The sequence below is a fragment of the Merops nubicus genome, unplaced genomic scaffold (genome assembly GCF_000691845.1).
Source record: "Merops nubicus isolate BGI_N331 unplaced genomic scaffold, ASM69184v1 scaffold5299, whole genome shotgun sequence".
Taxonomy (NCBI): Eukaryota; Metazoa; Chordata; class Aves; order Coraciiformes; family Meropidae; genus Merops; species Merops nubicus.
The window spans coordinates 56,483-73,603 of record NW_008630030.1 but is presented as its reverse complement, the minus strand read 5'-3'; the positions used below and the strand labels follow the sequence as shown (position 1 = coordinate 73,603).

The 17,121-nt window shown below is 38.6% G+C and overlaps 1 protein-coding gene across 1 annotated transcript in view; it reads left to right on the top strand.

The window, feature by feature from the left end:
• Positions 1-17,121, top strand: part of KIAA0586 (KIAA0586 ortholog) — a 51,944-nt gene that overhangs the window by 16,038 nt on the left and 18,785 nt on the right. The window contains exons 12-16 of the mRNA XM_008947120.1: positions 130-197; positions 2,582-2,716; positions 4,338-4,521; positions 7,497-7,636; positions 12,906-12,993. Of these exons, the coding sequence (XP_008945368.1) occupies positions 130-197; positions 2,582-2,716; positions 4,338-4,521; positions 7,497-7,636; positions 12,906-12,993 (615 nt within the window). The remainder of the gene's footprint in view (positions 1-129; positions 198-2,581; positions 2,717-4,337; positions 4,522-7,496; positions 7,637-12,905; positions 12,994-17,121) is intronic.

Here is a 17,121-nt window from a genome sequence, read left to right as displayed (position 1 = left end):
GCAGGAATTTCCAACTTTACTAAAGCACTGTGTTTCAATTATTAAAGAATGTGGCCTTGGCTTTCTTTCATATAACTTGCTTTTTTTTCCCTTTTAGTATTTGTAACTTAAAATATTTTTCATCCTTAGGAGGAGGGCTGTCTCTTCCAAACGTTGCTGAGAGCTTAAGCAGTACTTTACAAGATGCCAATGAAATGGTAAGGAAATGTTTCACAAGGAAATGGGGTTAGTGTGGTATTCTACCATGAGCATCTTCATAAATTGGATGTGCTTTAAAGATTTTCACTTGTAGACTTTCAAAATTTATGCTTTTAAACTGTATGCTCACAAAGAAATTCAGAGCCCAAAGAAAAAAAAAAACACATTGTACACACTAATTTATATTAAAAAAAGTTGAGTGACTTCCATACTTCCGTAGGTGAGAGATAGCTAAAACTCATTTTAATTTCTTTATTGTTTTTAGTTTTGAGACATCTTAAATGGAATAGAATGTTGTTATGCTCTGAGCTGCTTCAGCTTTGAGCCATCTTTTAATTGCTTGTGTGCTTTAATTATTAGAGTAGGTTAGTTGGGGCTAGAATTAGTTAAAGCTTCTGAAGACTTCGGTATAGTTTATCTGATGTCTCCTGTAGTCCATTGCCCTGGTCAAGGTATCTTCCATTCCCTTTCTCTTTTAGCACTTCTCCTCAAATGTCTGGACTTGCCCTCTCTGACTTTATATAATGCCTCTTGATAGAACTTAGGTGTCATAAAAATGACAGTATCAAGTAGAGCAATGCTGTGCTTAAAACTGACTGTTTTCTTTATGAAATAATTAAAAAACTGCTAGTGAAATTGCAATAGTATTGACTGGAAGGGTCCTCCAGAGGGATTTCTGAAAACTGCTTGGGCTACCTCCACAGCACATCTGGAAGATGTCCTCATAGTTGAAATCAGCCATGAGGATGAAGGCCTGGAATCATCAGACCCCTGTTGATGTTGTGTAGAAAGCTTCCTCTTACTTTCTCTTAGATGCTTTGAAACAGACCCTGCCCTCAACATGCCCCATGTTTCTTTCCCTTCCGATCCTGACTCAGGATCATCAGCAGGGATATGGAGGTCTGTGAATTCAAAGAATGATTTCCCTGGGACTGAAAACTGGCTGAGCTACTGGGCTGAAAGGGATATGAAAGTCCAACTGGAGGCCAGTCACTAGTGGTGTATGGTAGGGGTCAATACTAGCCCAGTGCTGTTTAACATGTTCAGTAATGACCTAGATGGTGGGATAGACTGCATCATCAAAATTGGTTGATACACTAGAGGATTGTGCCACCACTCTGAAGGACCTCACCAGGCTAAAGACATGGGCTGACAGGAGTGTCATTAGGTTCAACAAGGAGAAATGCCAAGTCCTGCACCCAAGGAGGGGCAGCTCCATGCACTAGTACACACTGGATGCTGACTGACCAGATAAAAGCTTTGCAGAACAGAACCTAAAGAGCCTGGGGATCCTGGTCGACAAGTTGAACATGGCCAGCAGTGCCCTTGTGGCAAAGGTGGCCACCATCATCCTTTGATACATTGGGAAGAACATTGCCAACAGGTCAAGGGAGGTGGTCCTTCCTCTTCACTCAGTACTGGTGGGACAGCGTGTGGCTTATTGTGTCTGGGTATGGGGTGTCCACTACAAGAAAGATAAAGATTTACTGGAATGAGTCAGCAAATGACTGTGAAAATAATTAAGGAATTGGTGCATCTGTCATACTGAGAGAGCTTGGATTGTTTAGCCTGGAGAAAAGAAAGCTCTGGGGGGGTCTTACCAATGTGCATAAATACCCAGTGGAAAGAAGCGAGGAAGACAGAGCCAGATTATTCTGAGTGGTATTCAGTGGAAGACAGGAGGCAGTGGTCAGAGATTGAAACTCAGGAAATTCCTTTTAAACGTAAATGTTTTTACTGTGGGGATGGCCAAACACTGGAAGAGGTGCTGCCTCGAGCAGATGGATTGGACTGGACAATCTCCAGAGGTCCCTTTTAACCTCACTAATGCAAAGTTTAAATGTTGTAGAGTTAGGAGTCCACTTTTCTTCTCCCTGCCTTCCTTTCCTAAACATTTCTACCCATACCTGGTCATACTTTGCCTGTGCATACTTCTTGATTGCTAAGGTGTTCTCCCATCTCTTTGTCAGCTGAGTTGTAACTCCTTCCGATAGTCCTTCATCCTCAAACTAGGCTCTCTGGTTGAGGAATCTAAACTCTTGGGAGCTTCAGCCAGATCATTGCTACCAACCAGTATGTGTGAGGATTTAACTGTTTCTCTGAGCTTTGGAGGCCTAAAGGACCTTGTTCTTCTCCAAGTGTTGCAGTCTTTGTATCAAATAAAGACTGTGCATGCCTGTGGGTAAAAGGAGAAAGCATTGTGTCATCAGTCTGTTTTTTACATGCCTAGATTTTTGTGACACATGTTCAAAGTGTGGAAACTGTAACAGCTTACTATAAAAGAAGAGTTTAATTATGAACTGAAATAAGAAGGATTCAAGCTCCTACAAAAAAAAAATAGGTTTGGATCATTTTTTATGTGGCTTTTGTTTCTTTGTTTTAGGATTATGATCCTCCCAGTGAAGGGCAAGTGCTGAGACGTCCAGATAAAGTCTATCACAGAGATCCTGTCCTGACTCTTTTAGCCAAATTAAACCAAGTACCTGTTGCTGCAGAAGAAGAAATGTACCATTTGGAGGTAACTGCTTTTCCTTCCAACACAGTAGTTTTGAAGTGATAATTTCCTATTCAAAAGTCGATAAAATACTTTGAGCTTATCTTTCCTGTTGGCTGTGGAACAGGCTCATACACTTCATTCCCTGCTGGAAGAGGTCCCACTTCTCTTGGCTATGTTCTCATGTAAAACCTCCTCAAAATAGTGAAGGTTACGTGTTGTTACAGACAAGCTAGCTGTACAGAGTATCACATGGAACTAGTTTTCAAGGAGTATCCCAGATTTGTCCTGTCCTTTTGAATACCAGGGAAGTTTTCTGTCTCTTCAGCAGTATAGGTGGTATGCTTAACACTGCAAGCTGACTGCACTGAACAGCCATAGGAGTCGTTTAGGGAGGTACAAAGAACAACTCAGCAAGCGTTATGTGCACTTGTGCACGTGCTGTTGATACTGGTCTTGGAACAAAGCCTCAAAGTATTCATATTCAGTTGGCAGAAAAAATAGACTAACAGAAAAATAACAATCTGCATCACAAAGGACAAAAGTAATTTTTTTTTTGTCACACATTGAAGTGTTTTCTCTGTGGGAAGTAGTTTGGACTGGGCATCTATTCTAACTGACATAGCTGGAGGAATGTTCAAAGGAAGTGAACTTTGAACACTACAGTATGGTTCATGAACACCTTTATTTAAAGCAGCTCTTGCTTTTTGTTGATTATATTGATGCATATGCAGTTTCTTCCTTCTGTCTTGGTCAGTTTAGTCTAAATAATTGCTAACTTCACTCACGTCCTTAACTGTTTCTTTGTTGTCTTTATTTTGCTTAATGAGCTCTGGTGGATGCACTTAGTGAAAAGCTTTCTATGGTGTCAGCTCTGAGTCTGCCTGTAATTGTAGTGACATTTTCTCATCAGCACTGCCAATTAGAGATGCATCTTTAGTTTGCTTTTTCCCTTTCCCATAGTCACAGACTGCTCAGTTTGTCCATACAAGACACTTAATAAGCTTCCCCCCACCACCAGATTCTGGCAAGGTGTGTGCAACCATAACTTTTGATTTATAAAAGAAAGAATATTTTCCTAGATGTTTCTTGTGTTACCTTAGAATGATGACACACACATGTATGCATGTGTATTCAACGTGGTTTCCTGCACAGAAGCAAGCTAGGTTTTTCTCTGCAGCCTTGAAAATCAGAATCCAGAGGACCATCCCTGTATTGTGCCACCCAAACATACTTAAAGCTAGAACTTTTTAATCTAATGTTCTATAAAACAGAGTCAGTAGCTTTCAGATGCTTCCAGTGTTACAAGCCCAGGCAGTCAACAGTAACCACATGTGACATGAAAGACTTCATGTGCTAAAAATATACCTTAGGTTCTGACCATGCTGGGGTATCACTAACAAAGTAAGTGATGTTGTTTGGCTGTAAGTGATTCTTTTCTGTCCAGTACTGATAAATGTAGATCTTTCAAACCCAGTTAGATGATGTCTTCTCAGTTTTGGTTTTCTACTCAATTCTAATAATATAGACTTAAGCTTAGCTATGCTTTAAAAGAGTTAATGTAATTAGCTAACAATGCCTGGTTTTAGTAGATATGCATTGGGGGGGTTTATACCTGCTGTTCTGATGTTGCTGTTCTGTGTAGGATTCTGAGGAGAGTGCTGGGGAGCTCAGTGAAGGTCAAAGGCCGAGGCTGACCAGAGCAGCAGAGAGAATCCTAATGGGCCATCCTCCAGTCTGTGTGGGCCATCCAGCTGCTGGGACTCCTGGGAACAGACCACAGCCAGGCTTCCGGCCGACATCACCAGGGCAGCTTGCCCAAACTCCAGGTACCATTAAACTGATGTTTCTTCTTGCTGATATTTATGTAGATTATGAGGATTTTCTGTAACAGGATCTGAAATAATTTCTGAGAATATATTCAAAATTTTTTAAAAAATACAGGCAGTTGCTGCAATGAAATTATTAATGTTCATGTTCTGAGAACTGAATTTAATTCAAACCTTGTCCTCGCTCTTCTTTGTCTGTAATATTCTACAATTTGAACAAAAATCATGGCAAGTACCCACTTTCCTATACAAAAGTTGACTTGTAAAGTAGGTATTTTGTTCTTTTAAGTCAAATTCAGTTCCCAAAATCGCTTAGCTTGGCCATTCTTGAAGCTGTTTTCCACAGGAGAGGCATTAGCACCAGCAGTTCAAGCTACTTCTCTCTGTCCCCTTACACAGCACTCCTCACTGTTTTTATCACTCCATCAAAGTGATGCTGTAGTATCTCATAATCAGGTATATATTTTAGCTTCATATATTCCAACAACGTAGAAGTTCTTTTTTTCCTAGATGGAGAACTGGGGCATACATGTAGTGGCTTGTACAAAGTAGTGCAGGAGTAAGTTGCTGTAGTAAAGCAAAGAATTAATTAATTTCAGTTGAAACTAGTGCTGTAATCAATGTTCTGTCCTTCCTCTCCCTTATTTTTTATTCCAGTTTCTCCCCTGTTATCTCAATATGTACTTCTATACTTGCATAAACTGCTGCAAGCATGTAGAAACCCCTCATTTTGTTGACTGTGCTTTTAGATATGATTAAACTAATAATTACTAAGCTATTACAGCACAAATGTGGTTGCACTGATTCATCCAAACTTGTGTAAACTAAAGTGATCAAACAGCTGGGTTTCTGTCCTCTTCATCAGAAGCATATCTCACATTATCAACCCTTAACCAGTAAGAAGTGGACTGAATGTATTCAACATGTGGCAAAAATAACCTCAGAAATATTTGCTTAGTTTTGAACTGATTCACATTTTTAACTGGTTACACAGAGTAAGCTTTTTAAGCTGGCTGTTACCTAACATTCTGGACCAGTTACACCACTGTCAGCCATTACTTTCAAGTAGAAGTCTGATAATACACAGTTTGTTGGATGTCATTTGGAGGTTGGTTGCCTCAGGCTCCCTAGCATAAGACATTTCTGTCAGTAACTTGTTTAGCACTGTTGCCAGAGGACAGTCAGCCTTAAGAACATTGTGATGGAGGAATACACTAGTGATATAGATCAGTCTGTGGTAAGTCTCCAGCAGTGCACAGGACCACAGAGAGAGTTAGAAGATGTGTGTTAATGGGAGAACCTGTCTACTAGGGATATTTCCTTACCCAGACTGTCCATAACTGTAGCTGGCATAACATGTTTGTATCTCCTCTATCTTTGCTTTTAAAATTGATTTAATTTAATATAGGATGCCCTTTGTCTGTCCTGTAAATATCTAACACTTCACAACCAGCTTCTTCATGTGGTCATCATCTATAAACAGTGTCTTCCTCTAGTGTTTTTTTTTTATGGTCATCTCTCTAAATTTTATAGTATTGTTTCTCTTGTAGTACTTTTTTTGAGAGGAGTCAAGTGCCCTGGACTAACTACCACAGGGGAATGGTCTGTGCTTTTACATAATCTGTAATAATTCCAGACTGAGTTCTGTTGTGTTCTGATGACTTCTAATTTAGCTGCCCTCCCTCCCCACCTCTGAACACACAGTGCAGTATTCACTGACACTGATAAGAAACTGTATAAAAGCTAGGATCTGCTTTCAAGACAGGATTGTTTTCATACTAGGGAGGAACAGAAAATCTTCTTTCCAAGTCCTTTTGATGGTGAAGTCAACACTGAATAGGAAACAGTCTGTTCTTGGAGGGTTGAGGGCTGAAGGAAAGAACTGTGATTGGTTTCCATTTCTACTTTTCTACCAAATCTTTTGTATCTGTCCCTGGTATGTGAGACTGCAAGTCAGGACTAAGTTATTTCCTGGTAGCTACAACAGTTACAATGCAGGGTCATTGCTTTCTTTGATAATTATTTTTAGGGGTAAAATAGAACGATAGTTACACCAAGGGGTGTAAAAATTCATATTCAGGGTGTACATATAACCTTGCAGTGGATACTCAGTTTCTCTCTCAGAATGAGTCAGTCATAAATACCTTATTGACTGGGGGTTATGTGTCCATGGGTGTCTTCAGCATTGTGACCAGTTGTATTATGGAAACCTGATGTCTATTGGTGGGATGGAGCAGGTGTTTTTTGGGTAGGTATATAGCAGCTCCTTGATCATCAGTCTTTGATTTATAAATCCTTGTTTTCAGTTCTTAGTCATGGATATAAAAAACAACACGCAAATGAAATGGGGCACATGTAGTCTTAAAGTGAACAATAATTGCAGTTAATTAAGCAATTTCTATAGTTAATTAGGCTTCAAATGCATTCCTTGGCTCTCTGGTAGCAGAAAGTTAGAGTTGGTTCTTGAGCTGTCAGTACCTTTTTCATAAAGATGCTTTACACATTTCCAGGCTGCAAAAGCATGACAGATGCTGGATTATATACCAGATTCTCCCTTTAAAAAATATGATAGCCACGTTTCTTTCCACACAGCAGTGAAACATTTTCATGAAGAAGCCTTCCCAATCTCTTTCCAGGGTATGTGATGAAGCTCATTAAGCATATAATGATATGATGAACAGTAGAGCTTTGAAGCTATCCTAAATGGTTGCCTTGCTAGAAATCTGCAGATGATAAAACTGATTTATTTTTTCAATTTCCACAGACATGTATTTCTTTTTTCTCTCCCCCACCCTCACCCCCAAACAATTTAAGGGGTATACAGTGAGCCACATAAAGAGAAAATAAGTCTTTTTAAAGTTGCATGTCCTGTTGTTGAATCTTGAAAGACTGCACGTCCTGCCACACAGGTTGACCAGGAAATGATTGCTCCAGCTCATCAAGGAATTTTTTTTCACTTTATTTTTCTCCTTCAGCAGAGATTCTTGGAGATGCAGATACAAGTCATGGTCCAATGCTTTTGGCTGAACTGGAATCAGAACCAGTTTCAAACCCTGTTCTGCAAGCAGCCCAATCAGGCTGCAGGGAGACATCTCTCTCAGAGGATCTGTCTCAGGTAGACTTGAAGGATCTTTTCTATGGCTAGTCAGAAAGTACAAACTGAAGCTTAGGAAAATAAATTTTCCTATTTCACTGTCATCACAGAACTGGCATATTTTAAGTGACACATTCAGCTGAAAAACTGAAGTCTAAATTGTGCATACTAAAAATTATTGTGCTTACTGTGGTGGAATCCTTAACAATGTGCTTTCTGCTGGGCTCAGGCCTCCTCTTTTACTTTGTCTGTACTTCCTCACAGTTTCACTGGCTTCACAGGATCTAATGCTATACACACTTGGTTCAGGTGGGACAATCCAATGTTTTGCATAGTGCTTCAAATACAGAAGAATGACATGATGGATATATGGGAGAAGAAGCAACATTATAGAGATTTGGCCTCATTAATTGTAACCTGCTGATTCAGCATTTTAGGAACTTTGTCCTAGTAGGGGCAGGGAAGGAAAGGCAGAAATCATGATGTACATCAGAATACTTGCAGATGGAGGGAGATCCTATTGATTAATATAAGAGTGGTAGACCACTGTAATGGGCTGCCCAGGGAGGTGGTAGAGGTCCCATCCCTGGAATCATTTAAGGTCAGGCTTGATAGGGCTCTGGGGGACCTGACCTAGGTAGAGATGTCCTTACTTGTGTGTGGAGGTTGAACCAGATGACTTCTAGAGGTCACATCCAGCCTAAAACATTCTATGATTCTATCTCTAGTTGAAACCTATGAAGTTAGTCCATTGCTACTTTACTAATATGTGCTGTTACCTAGAGATGATGGTTCACTTGCTAAGTAAAGATAATTTCAAACAGAGAGTGGCAAAAGCTAAAAATGAGGTGTCAGACTACTCTATAATATGTTAAACTTCACAGTGTGTTTAAAAGTAGTACTATACTTCCCATGAATGCTATGTCCATGGATGCATTCTGTCCTTCCCTGATGTTCTGTGTTAAAAATAACCTGAAGTATCTTATATCAACCTGTCTCTGGTTTTATGTTTTTGAGCCTTGATGTGTGTCATGCCATTGGTGTCTGAGCAGTTCTTAAATGTCATCTGAAGTGATGTGTTGCACCTTCAAAGAGGATATTAAATGTTATACCTCTTTCACTTAGAGTTCATTGGAACCTGTTATTACTTGAAGTGATTGTTCCCAGGCAAGAATGGACTCTGTTAATCCTCTCTCTGTTGGGGTTAAGCTCCTATCTTTGTTACCATTTCGCTATCCAAAAGTAAATGGGACAGAGGGTAAAACATTTTTCCTTCTTTTAATAGCATTAGCTGTGATAGAGAAGATGGTGATACCTGCATCTCATGCTCTGGAGAATTACCTGATGGGGTTAGGATTGAATTTTGTTTGCCTGGCTACAGGCAAATCATAATGTACAATGTGTGGGATTACCCACATATGTAGTCTTAGACATAGAAGGTGATCTGGCAAAGTGTCTTTCATAGAAAATACACAGATAGTTATAGATTATCTTCTTTAATATGTAGATAGTTATATATTCTCTTATCTTTACAAACTTACTTGCATCTGAACTCTTAGTGTGTGGTGGTTTTTGTTTGTTTGTTTTTTTTTTGCCTGCTGGCATGTAAAACTCACCCTCCTTCCAAACCAAACAACCCCCTGAACTTTGTGTGTGTGGTTTTGTTTGTTTTGTTTTATTGCCCTAAACAAAATAATCTCTTCCTGTTTGTAGGTGCTCCTGATGTAAGACTCTAAATCACTGTTTCTCACAGGCTTTTTAGCTTTTCTATGACGTGACCATTCCTGTCCTGGATGGGGCAAAGCCATGCTCCATGAGATCATCTGCTAGATCTGTACCTGCTCCGCTGAAAAAACACCAGCTCTACACCAGATGATTTGAAAGCCTGTTTTGACAGCATCTATCTACCATATAACAATGATGAACCTTTCCTCTAATTTCAATTAGAGATGGCATCTGTGTTCTGATCTACGGCTGGATCTGCTTTGTCACTTGCTTGTAGGAAACAGGTTTTCTGATAACATCATCTAAGAGAGCGAGAGATACTTGGGCTTTCAGAATGATTCATTCTGTGCAATGTTTAAGGTGATAATCACCTTCAATTTCTTAAAAGGTTTCCTTCCAAGTTAGTCACCGACTCTCACATCAGGTGTTTCACATCTTGTTTTTCATCTGTAGGCAGTGCTTGCCTTCACTGAAATGAAAGATTTTTCAGATATGTACAAAACAAGAAGATGAGCCTATTTAGGAGGAAAACTAGGCTTTTTGTGGTGTTTGCTGAGAGACCTGAGAAAAAATCCACTGTATTTCAGGTGTTGTCCAGCTGGGCCTTGGGTTTGGTAGAGCTTTGTTCTGATTTGACTGAAAATGACCTTTCTGGATGTTAGGGTTTTTTATGGCAAAGCTTGGGTGATGGCTGTACTCTGAGCAGGGCCCTCGTTTCAGGGAGGTTGTGGGCAGTGATGTGGAGCTGCCATATACATGCCACTTGTTTGCTCCCTGGTACCAGTGCATAGATAAGAATTTGACCAAGAGAAAGAGCGTTATCTTTTCATGTAGGGCAGGAGCAAATGCCTTTTAGACACAAAGAGTGAAGTCTGTGTGGTCACTCACTCCAAAACAAATGGCTTAAGTCATACAGGAATTTTCTTATCTACCCAAATTCCTTGGCTGCTCCTCCATTTTAGGCATTAGATGTCTTTGAGATTTATATATGCTTTTAGCCACTGTTAGACAGAATAACAGACTAAATGCATCTTTGGTTTGACCACTTCTGTCCATTCTTGTGCAACAATACAGGAGTTGACTGTTATTTGTGATCACTTTGCCCTGCTGCTCATAGCTCTCAGAAGCAAGATAATGCCTAGGAGGTGCTGGGCTCTTCCTGTTCTAGATAAACCATTTTGATCATGGGAGAGACGTGAACATTGAAGACATATTTGTGTGGCTAAACATTTCAAAGATGGTCAATCTAAATCATTTGAAGTCCCAAAAGCATTGTTAAAATCTTAGAAAATCAGTTGGTTGCAAAATATTTTCCTGATGTTCTTATAGAAGTATGAATGTTTTTATACAATCAACATTTTTTAAGTGGGATTGTCACTTTGGTATTCTCATTAGCTTTCATTTTTAGTATTTCAAAAGACAGGGTTTTTTTAACCCTTCAGGAATGTGTAATTGTAGGTTATGAATCTGTGTTATCTTTCAAATTCTGTTTGCACCTCAGTTCAGTTTCAACTGGTTTTTGGGTTGTCTTATTAAAAATCCAAAACAAAACCAAACCACTTCAAATGGACTCATGAGTACAGAGTTATGCTGCTTGCATTTAATATTCTGGAACACTGGTGGCCTTCAGTCACATTTACGTCAGACCTTCCTGCTTTCAAAAAACCATCTCAACTCTTTCTTACCTTGTCAACTTTAAATGATGAGCAGAGTTGTTTCACCATCGTGGTGTGTAGAGGTGCCCAAGTTAACACCAATCCCAGCTGGTCTGTCCATGCACATAGTGCCTTGTGGAGATGCTCACTTCATCTCAGTTGCATATATATTCACTTTTGTCACCTTATGCTTGTGGCTGTGCTGGTGAGGTTGTGTTGGTGCTTGTTAAAGATGAGATACTATCTATTAGTGTAGCCCTCTCTATGCTTCATTTACTGGGGAGTGTGAAGAAGTCCATGCAGCTGTTGAGGAAAAAACAATAATGAAATGCCTTATCTTTTTGTTCCTCCTGATTTTTGCAACACTGGTTTAAATGGTCGTTAAGTACATGAGAAACAATATCATGACTGTTGAGTTACCCGCTATTGTAGGAGACAGTTATTAGCTGAAAGAAATCAGATGCCCTGATTGCTTAGTTGGTACCATGATTATTGTTTGCTAGACATAAATATTTTCTTCTTTTCACCTATATTTTTGGCTTTTTCACTTATGGCCTCCACAGTAGTGGAGGGTTCTCTTACAGAACAGAAGCATACTTTCCTTTCTCTTCCCTTTTTTAGCATTTGGGGAGTAGAATACCACTGGTGGTTTGTCACCAGGTCTTCAAGAGAATACCTGTCGCATTGCCTCTCAGGACATAACAGTTTTCTCAGAAGTCACAGAGCAATTCTGTCTGTAGGCTCCAAATGCTGTGATGTGCAAACGTGATCTTTCTTGCTTTCCTCTAAGAATCTGCATTTAAAATCTCATATCAGCAGAATAATTGATGAAATCAAATAATTCTGTCTTAGAGAATGCTTAAGTGTTCCAGAATTCTGTGACATTGTTCTGCAGTTTTCATGTTTTCTGTCTATGTGTAGTGGAATGTCCTTGGGCCACAGCTGCTGTTTAAGTTAATGCATAAGATGACAAGTGACTTGACAAGTGTGATGTCTCCCTTTTTAACACACAAAGTGTTTGTTCCTTCTAAGAAGCTGTTTTCATAGGTATTGCTGCAGAGCTACATCCTGAAGAGCATAGAATCATAAAATTGTTCTGGTTGGAAGAGATCTTCAAGGCCATCAAGTCCAACTGTTAACCCAGCACTTCCAGGGCACCACTAACCCATGTCCCTCAGCACCACATCTCCACGGCTTTGGAATCCCTCCAGGAATGGGGACTCCACCACTGCCCTGGGCAGCCTCTTCCAGGGCTTGACAACCCTTTTGGGGAAGACATTTATCCTCATGTCCAACCTAAACCTCCCCTGGCTCAATGTGAGGCCCTTTTCTCTTGTCTTAACACTTGTGAGAAGAGACCATCACCAACTGCTCTACAACCTCCTTTCTGGTAGTTAGGCTAAACCACCCCAGTTTTTCAAGAACCCAAAATTTCAGGTAGAGTGGAAAGCAGTTTTAAAAACATGGTCAAGGAAATAAACTATAGACTTGGCATGGATTTTTGAACATGTGTGCTGAAATTTATATTTTTCTTTTCCCTTTCAACTTTCTCTTCTTACTCAGGAGGATAATACCTAGGGATAAGTCCTGGGTATTGAAGAAAACCAGAGAAATCTGATGTTCTTTCCACTACACGCTTTGAGTAGAAATTGAGGGTCTCTTGTGTCTCCAGGTCTAAATGGCACTTTGCCTTATCTGCTGCTCCCAGGATGTTCATCTAGAGGAAGCAGCATTGCAGTGGGCTAATGCAGATCTGAATTCTTGTGAAGTCAAAAGGAAGGAGAAAAAGTGCATTCCTTTAATGAATCTTTAAAAACCTCTTCGGATGTTTCTTAAAGCTGCATGTAATTTTACTGTGCTTTTACATCAAAAGTCAGATTTGTAATATGATTTTAATGTATGATCTATAGGAGGAATTCCAAGGAGCTGCCCAGGTTGAGACTGTGAGACCCCGAGTTATTCTTGTGAGAACCAAGTCTGAAGAGATGCAACAAGAAGGTAAATCAATGTCAATAAGCAAACATAGTTCTTTAAGTTAAGCACATCACTTAAATGTTGTTGTATGATGATGTACCATAAATTTGTTTTTTTTTTTTTTTTAATAAATTTGGTTTTCACTACTACCAAATTCCCAAACATCTAATAGTGTGCATAAATCTGTGTACATAGTTACGACACTGGTGGGGTATGCTGAAAGGATTAGAAATGTATCTGTATATAAGTCATCAGAATCCTTGCAGTTAAGTATTTATTTGAATTTTTATTTGCCAAGAGCATTGCCATGTGCATATTATGTAGTCAGCTGAATCTTAATTGCTTTATAAAATGCTGTTCAGCAAACAAAATATTCATAATTTTGTGATAGATGGCAGTGGTTCATGTGCATGAGAACATGCAGGGGTGCTAGAGGAGAACTGAAAGATAACACAGAGTTAAGATCATGCAAATGTGGGGGGAAAAAAGAAGATTTTAAATGTTAAAATGGCCTGATTTGGGATGGGCTTCAAGCAAGTGTGTAACTGATCTTCTTTTATGATGGACACTATGTATTACCTATTCATAATTCTATTTTTGGAGATTACTTAATAGTGTTTGTTCTAGAGAGAATATTTTTTGTGTATTGTAGTTCAGGCCAGTGTTGATGTAACATAAACTGTGCATATCACTGCCATATGTAATTGTTTTAGCAGATACAAAGTTTGTGGAGGTGGTAGTGAGATGTGTAGCAGTTTTAATCATAGGTGCTAGGAACAGGAAGCCAAAAACCTGCATGCCTGAAATATATGCAATTATACTTGCTCCACCTGGGTGTAGAGAATTTCTTCCTTCAAGCCCTTTTAAAAGTAATTCTTTGAACTTCTTCCATTTAATTTTTTTTTAAAAAACATCTATAAATTATAATTTTGATGGAATTATTTTGTTTCAAATATTCATGAGTGTTACAAAACGCCTCAGGCCAATGTTATTGGCTGTGGAACTCGGAATCTAATTTAAAACCTCTGGTTTACATAGGGAGAAAGTTATGAATAATGTAAAACTTAGGTTCTATGGACAATTAGTGGTAAAGCTTCCAGAACTGAAGTAGCAAACCTTAGTACCCATGTGTGTTTTGTTTTAGGGACGTTTATCAACATGTATTTGTAAAGTGGGTAAACAAAGACTTAATTTATTAAAAAAATGGTGGTTTACTCCTGATTGATAGTCATGAAAATACTGCAATGACTTTTTCTAATAGGAAGATTTTTGGTATTAGAATAATTTTCCTAATTTTTCCACTGGTGTTCAGAAAATCCAAACTGCCTAAGGAAAGTGAATTTCCAGGAAGTTGAGTATGACCTCTAAAAGACAAAAAAGGAATTTTCTGGCAGGTCTACCTTGCAGGATCCATCTGTTCCTGACTTTAAAACCAGTTTAGGGTTCTACTACTACTTCTTTGCAACACTGGCTCTTAAGCATCAGAGAGAAGGAGGAAAGGGGGGGGATAGTCTTCCTATCACTGTACTTCATGCTTTGACACCTCAACTTTATCTCAGTGTTAACAAGACAGCACTTCCAGCCTGAATCATCGAGGATGGTGTTAGAAAAGGATAAAAACGGAGGAAAATACATTTTTTTTTTAATTGAATCTGTTGTTTTTCTGGAATATTTATCTTTAAAAAACAAATTTACCTCTACAATAATACACAGTCCAACTATGTCTCTGTGTCAGAAATGTTTGACCAGGAGATGGCAGTAGTCCGTCTTCCTTGAGAGGAACAAAACCCATGTTTTATATACCAGGATAACTTAAATCTCATTCAAAGTACACATATTTAATGAGCCAATAAATATCTAGAGATTTTTCAAATGGAAACAACTGTCTGTCAGTTTTTACCAGAAGGTTGTGTCTCTGTAAGCTTTACCACTGTGAACTTCATCAGGCAAAAAGTAGAGGGTAAAAATTAATAAGAATCATTTCAAGGAAAAATGAAAACTTGTAACATGAGAAGTATAAATGGATTTAAGTAAATACAACATTTTTAAATTAAACATGTCTGTTACTGTAAGTTCAAAGCACCCAATTTTATAAAAACATCATGTCTAACAGTTGCCATTGCTGAGATAGCAAGGGACAAGGAGTACTTGCCTGAAAATGACAAGGATTTCTGAGGCAGGACCATTTAGGTATTTTTTTTTTGAGACTTTAAAGGGTAGGTGGTTGTACTGGTATTAGAGCTTAGAAAATCTAACGCCCTGAAATGAAGTGTGAATTCAGAGTCTTGGGAAGTTGTTTTGGATTTGGAGTCAGATGTAAAATGCCTTTTTCATTTAATTGATAAATACACGACAAGATTTGATTCATCTTTTGTCTATGGTCATAAATATACATGTGATAGGGCTTTCTTTTGTTGTTCAAAAAATTTTTGTGGTCTACAGAGAACATGTGTTTTTACTGAAAGAAAGTTGATTGATGTCTTCTAATGAAAGTTGAAGTTCAGTAGGGCTGCTACAATATCATGCCTGAAAGCCTAATGTCTCCTGAAAGTTACAACTGAAAAGAAATGCTGAATGAATTATTAATTGAAATGTGCCTTCTCTAGACATAGTGGAGACAGTGGTTTGAAAACATATATTTGTAGTATATAATATACATGCATATGTATTTTTGGCTTTATAATACCCTTTAATCTTTGTCCCATTCTTTCATATATCTTCATATGTTTAATGTGATAATAATTGTTGTGGTTGGTGAACGCACATATTTCCAGAACACAAGGATTTTCAGGCTTACATTAAGAGGATTCAGAATTTTTAAATTAAAATGACAGAGCAGGTGGCAATGTTTGACTGCAGAGCATTTTCAAACTTTCAGATGAGCAGCTCAGAACCAAGAGGTAGATGTATCTTCACTTAATTATTTTTCTACATCACAGACTCTCAAAATATGACCTGGAGAGCATAACTTCATGATAGTAATTCTTTTTTATCTCCAGCTAGTGAATTATACTCAGGGATACGTAAGTACATGGGAGAGTAATATTTGGACACTAAGCAATTGGCTTTGTTGCCACAGAGAGATTGCACGATTGGTTGTGGGAGCAGATGATCTGTGCAGTAAATGAATAAGAGGGCAAGAAGCCCTTAAAACAATCTGTATAAAAAATAAGGCTTCCAGAGTCCCTGTTAGGTACTAAAAATGGACTGCTTCTCTGTTAACATTGACATTATGCTGTGTTGAAACTGTAATACTGAAAATATGGCTATAACTAAATACTTCTTTGCTGTTCTTCTTCAGCCAGGAATTGCTCTGGGTTAGGTTTTGGGTTATTTTTTCTGAAAACTATTGTGGCATGAGGCAAATCTCTAACAGATGCGTGAAGGAAGGAAGAAGATGAGGATAAGGCTAAAGGTCTTTACTTTTTTCTTGGAAATGGAACTGTTTGTCAAACTCTCAACAACTATTCTACTGAAAATTTACTTTCTCCTTAATATCCTGCTGTTTCTTTTTTTGGACTGAATTTCACTAAAGGCTTTTGCTAAAGGCTGTCTATACCACCCCAAACACAGCAACTGGTGAAGCAAAACAGAGCTATTATTTCACACTGTGGAGAGCACCAGATTTAAGCAAATGTCCTGTTAGAGTTTTATGTAAATTTTTCAGTGCTTCTTCAGAACTCTCATTTCTGGTCTATTTTGACTCTGGTTTTCCTATACAATTACCTCCCAGAGCTATCAGATGGGTCATGGACATAGTTCAGTTAATATATTTTACATTTGGGCAAGTTGGGAAATGCAAAGCTGTGTTTCCCACAGAAAGTCTTTTCTGTAGGAAGTCATTAGGTTTTAGGTGCTCCAAGTGGTTTAGAACACTAGTTCTCAAAGTGTTTTTGTTGCTTTTCCTGCATATGTGTCCAAGGCAGTTGCATGATAGCCCATGTGTTATAAAACATGCATCTGAGTAACAAGCATGCATTTGGCATGATATCCCCACATAAAATCCTCAGTAGCCCCACTCGAGAGCTTCTAGTTTGAATTACTATAAGTCAACATTTAGCTGTGTTACAGTACATTTGGAACAGGAGTTTTGAATTTCTTGGCTTTTGTAAATATTATTTATCTGTTAAGAAGTGCCACTTATATCCCTGG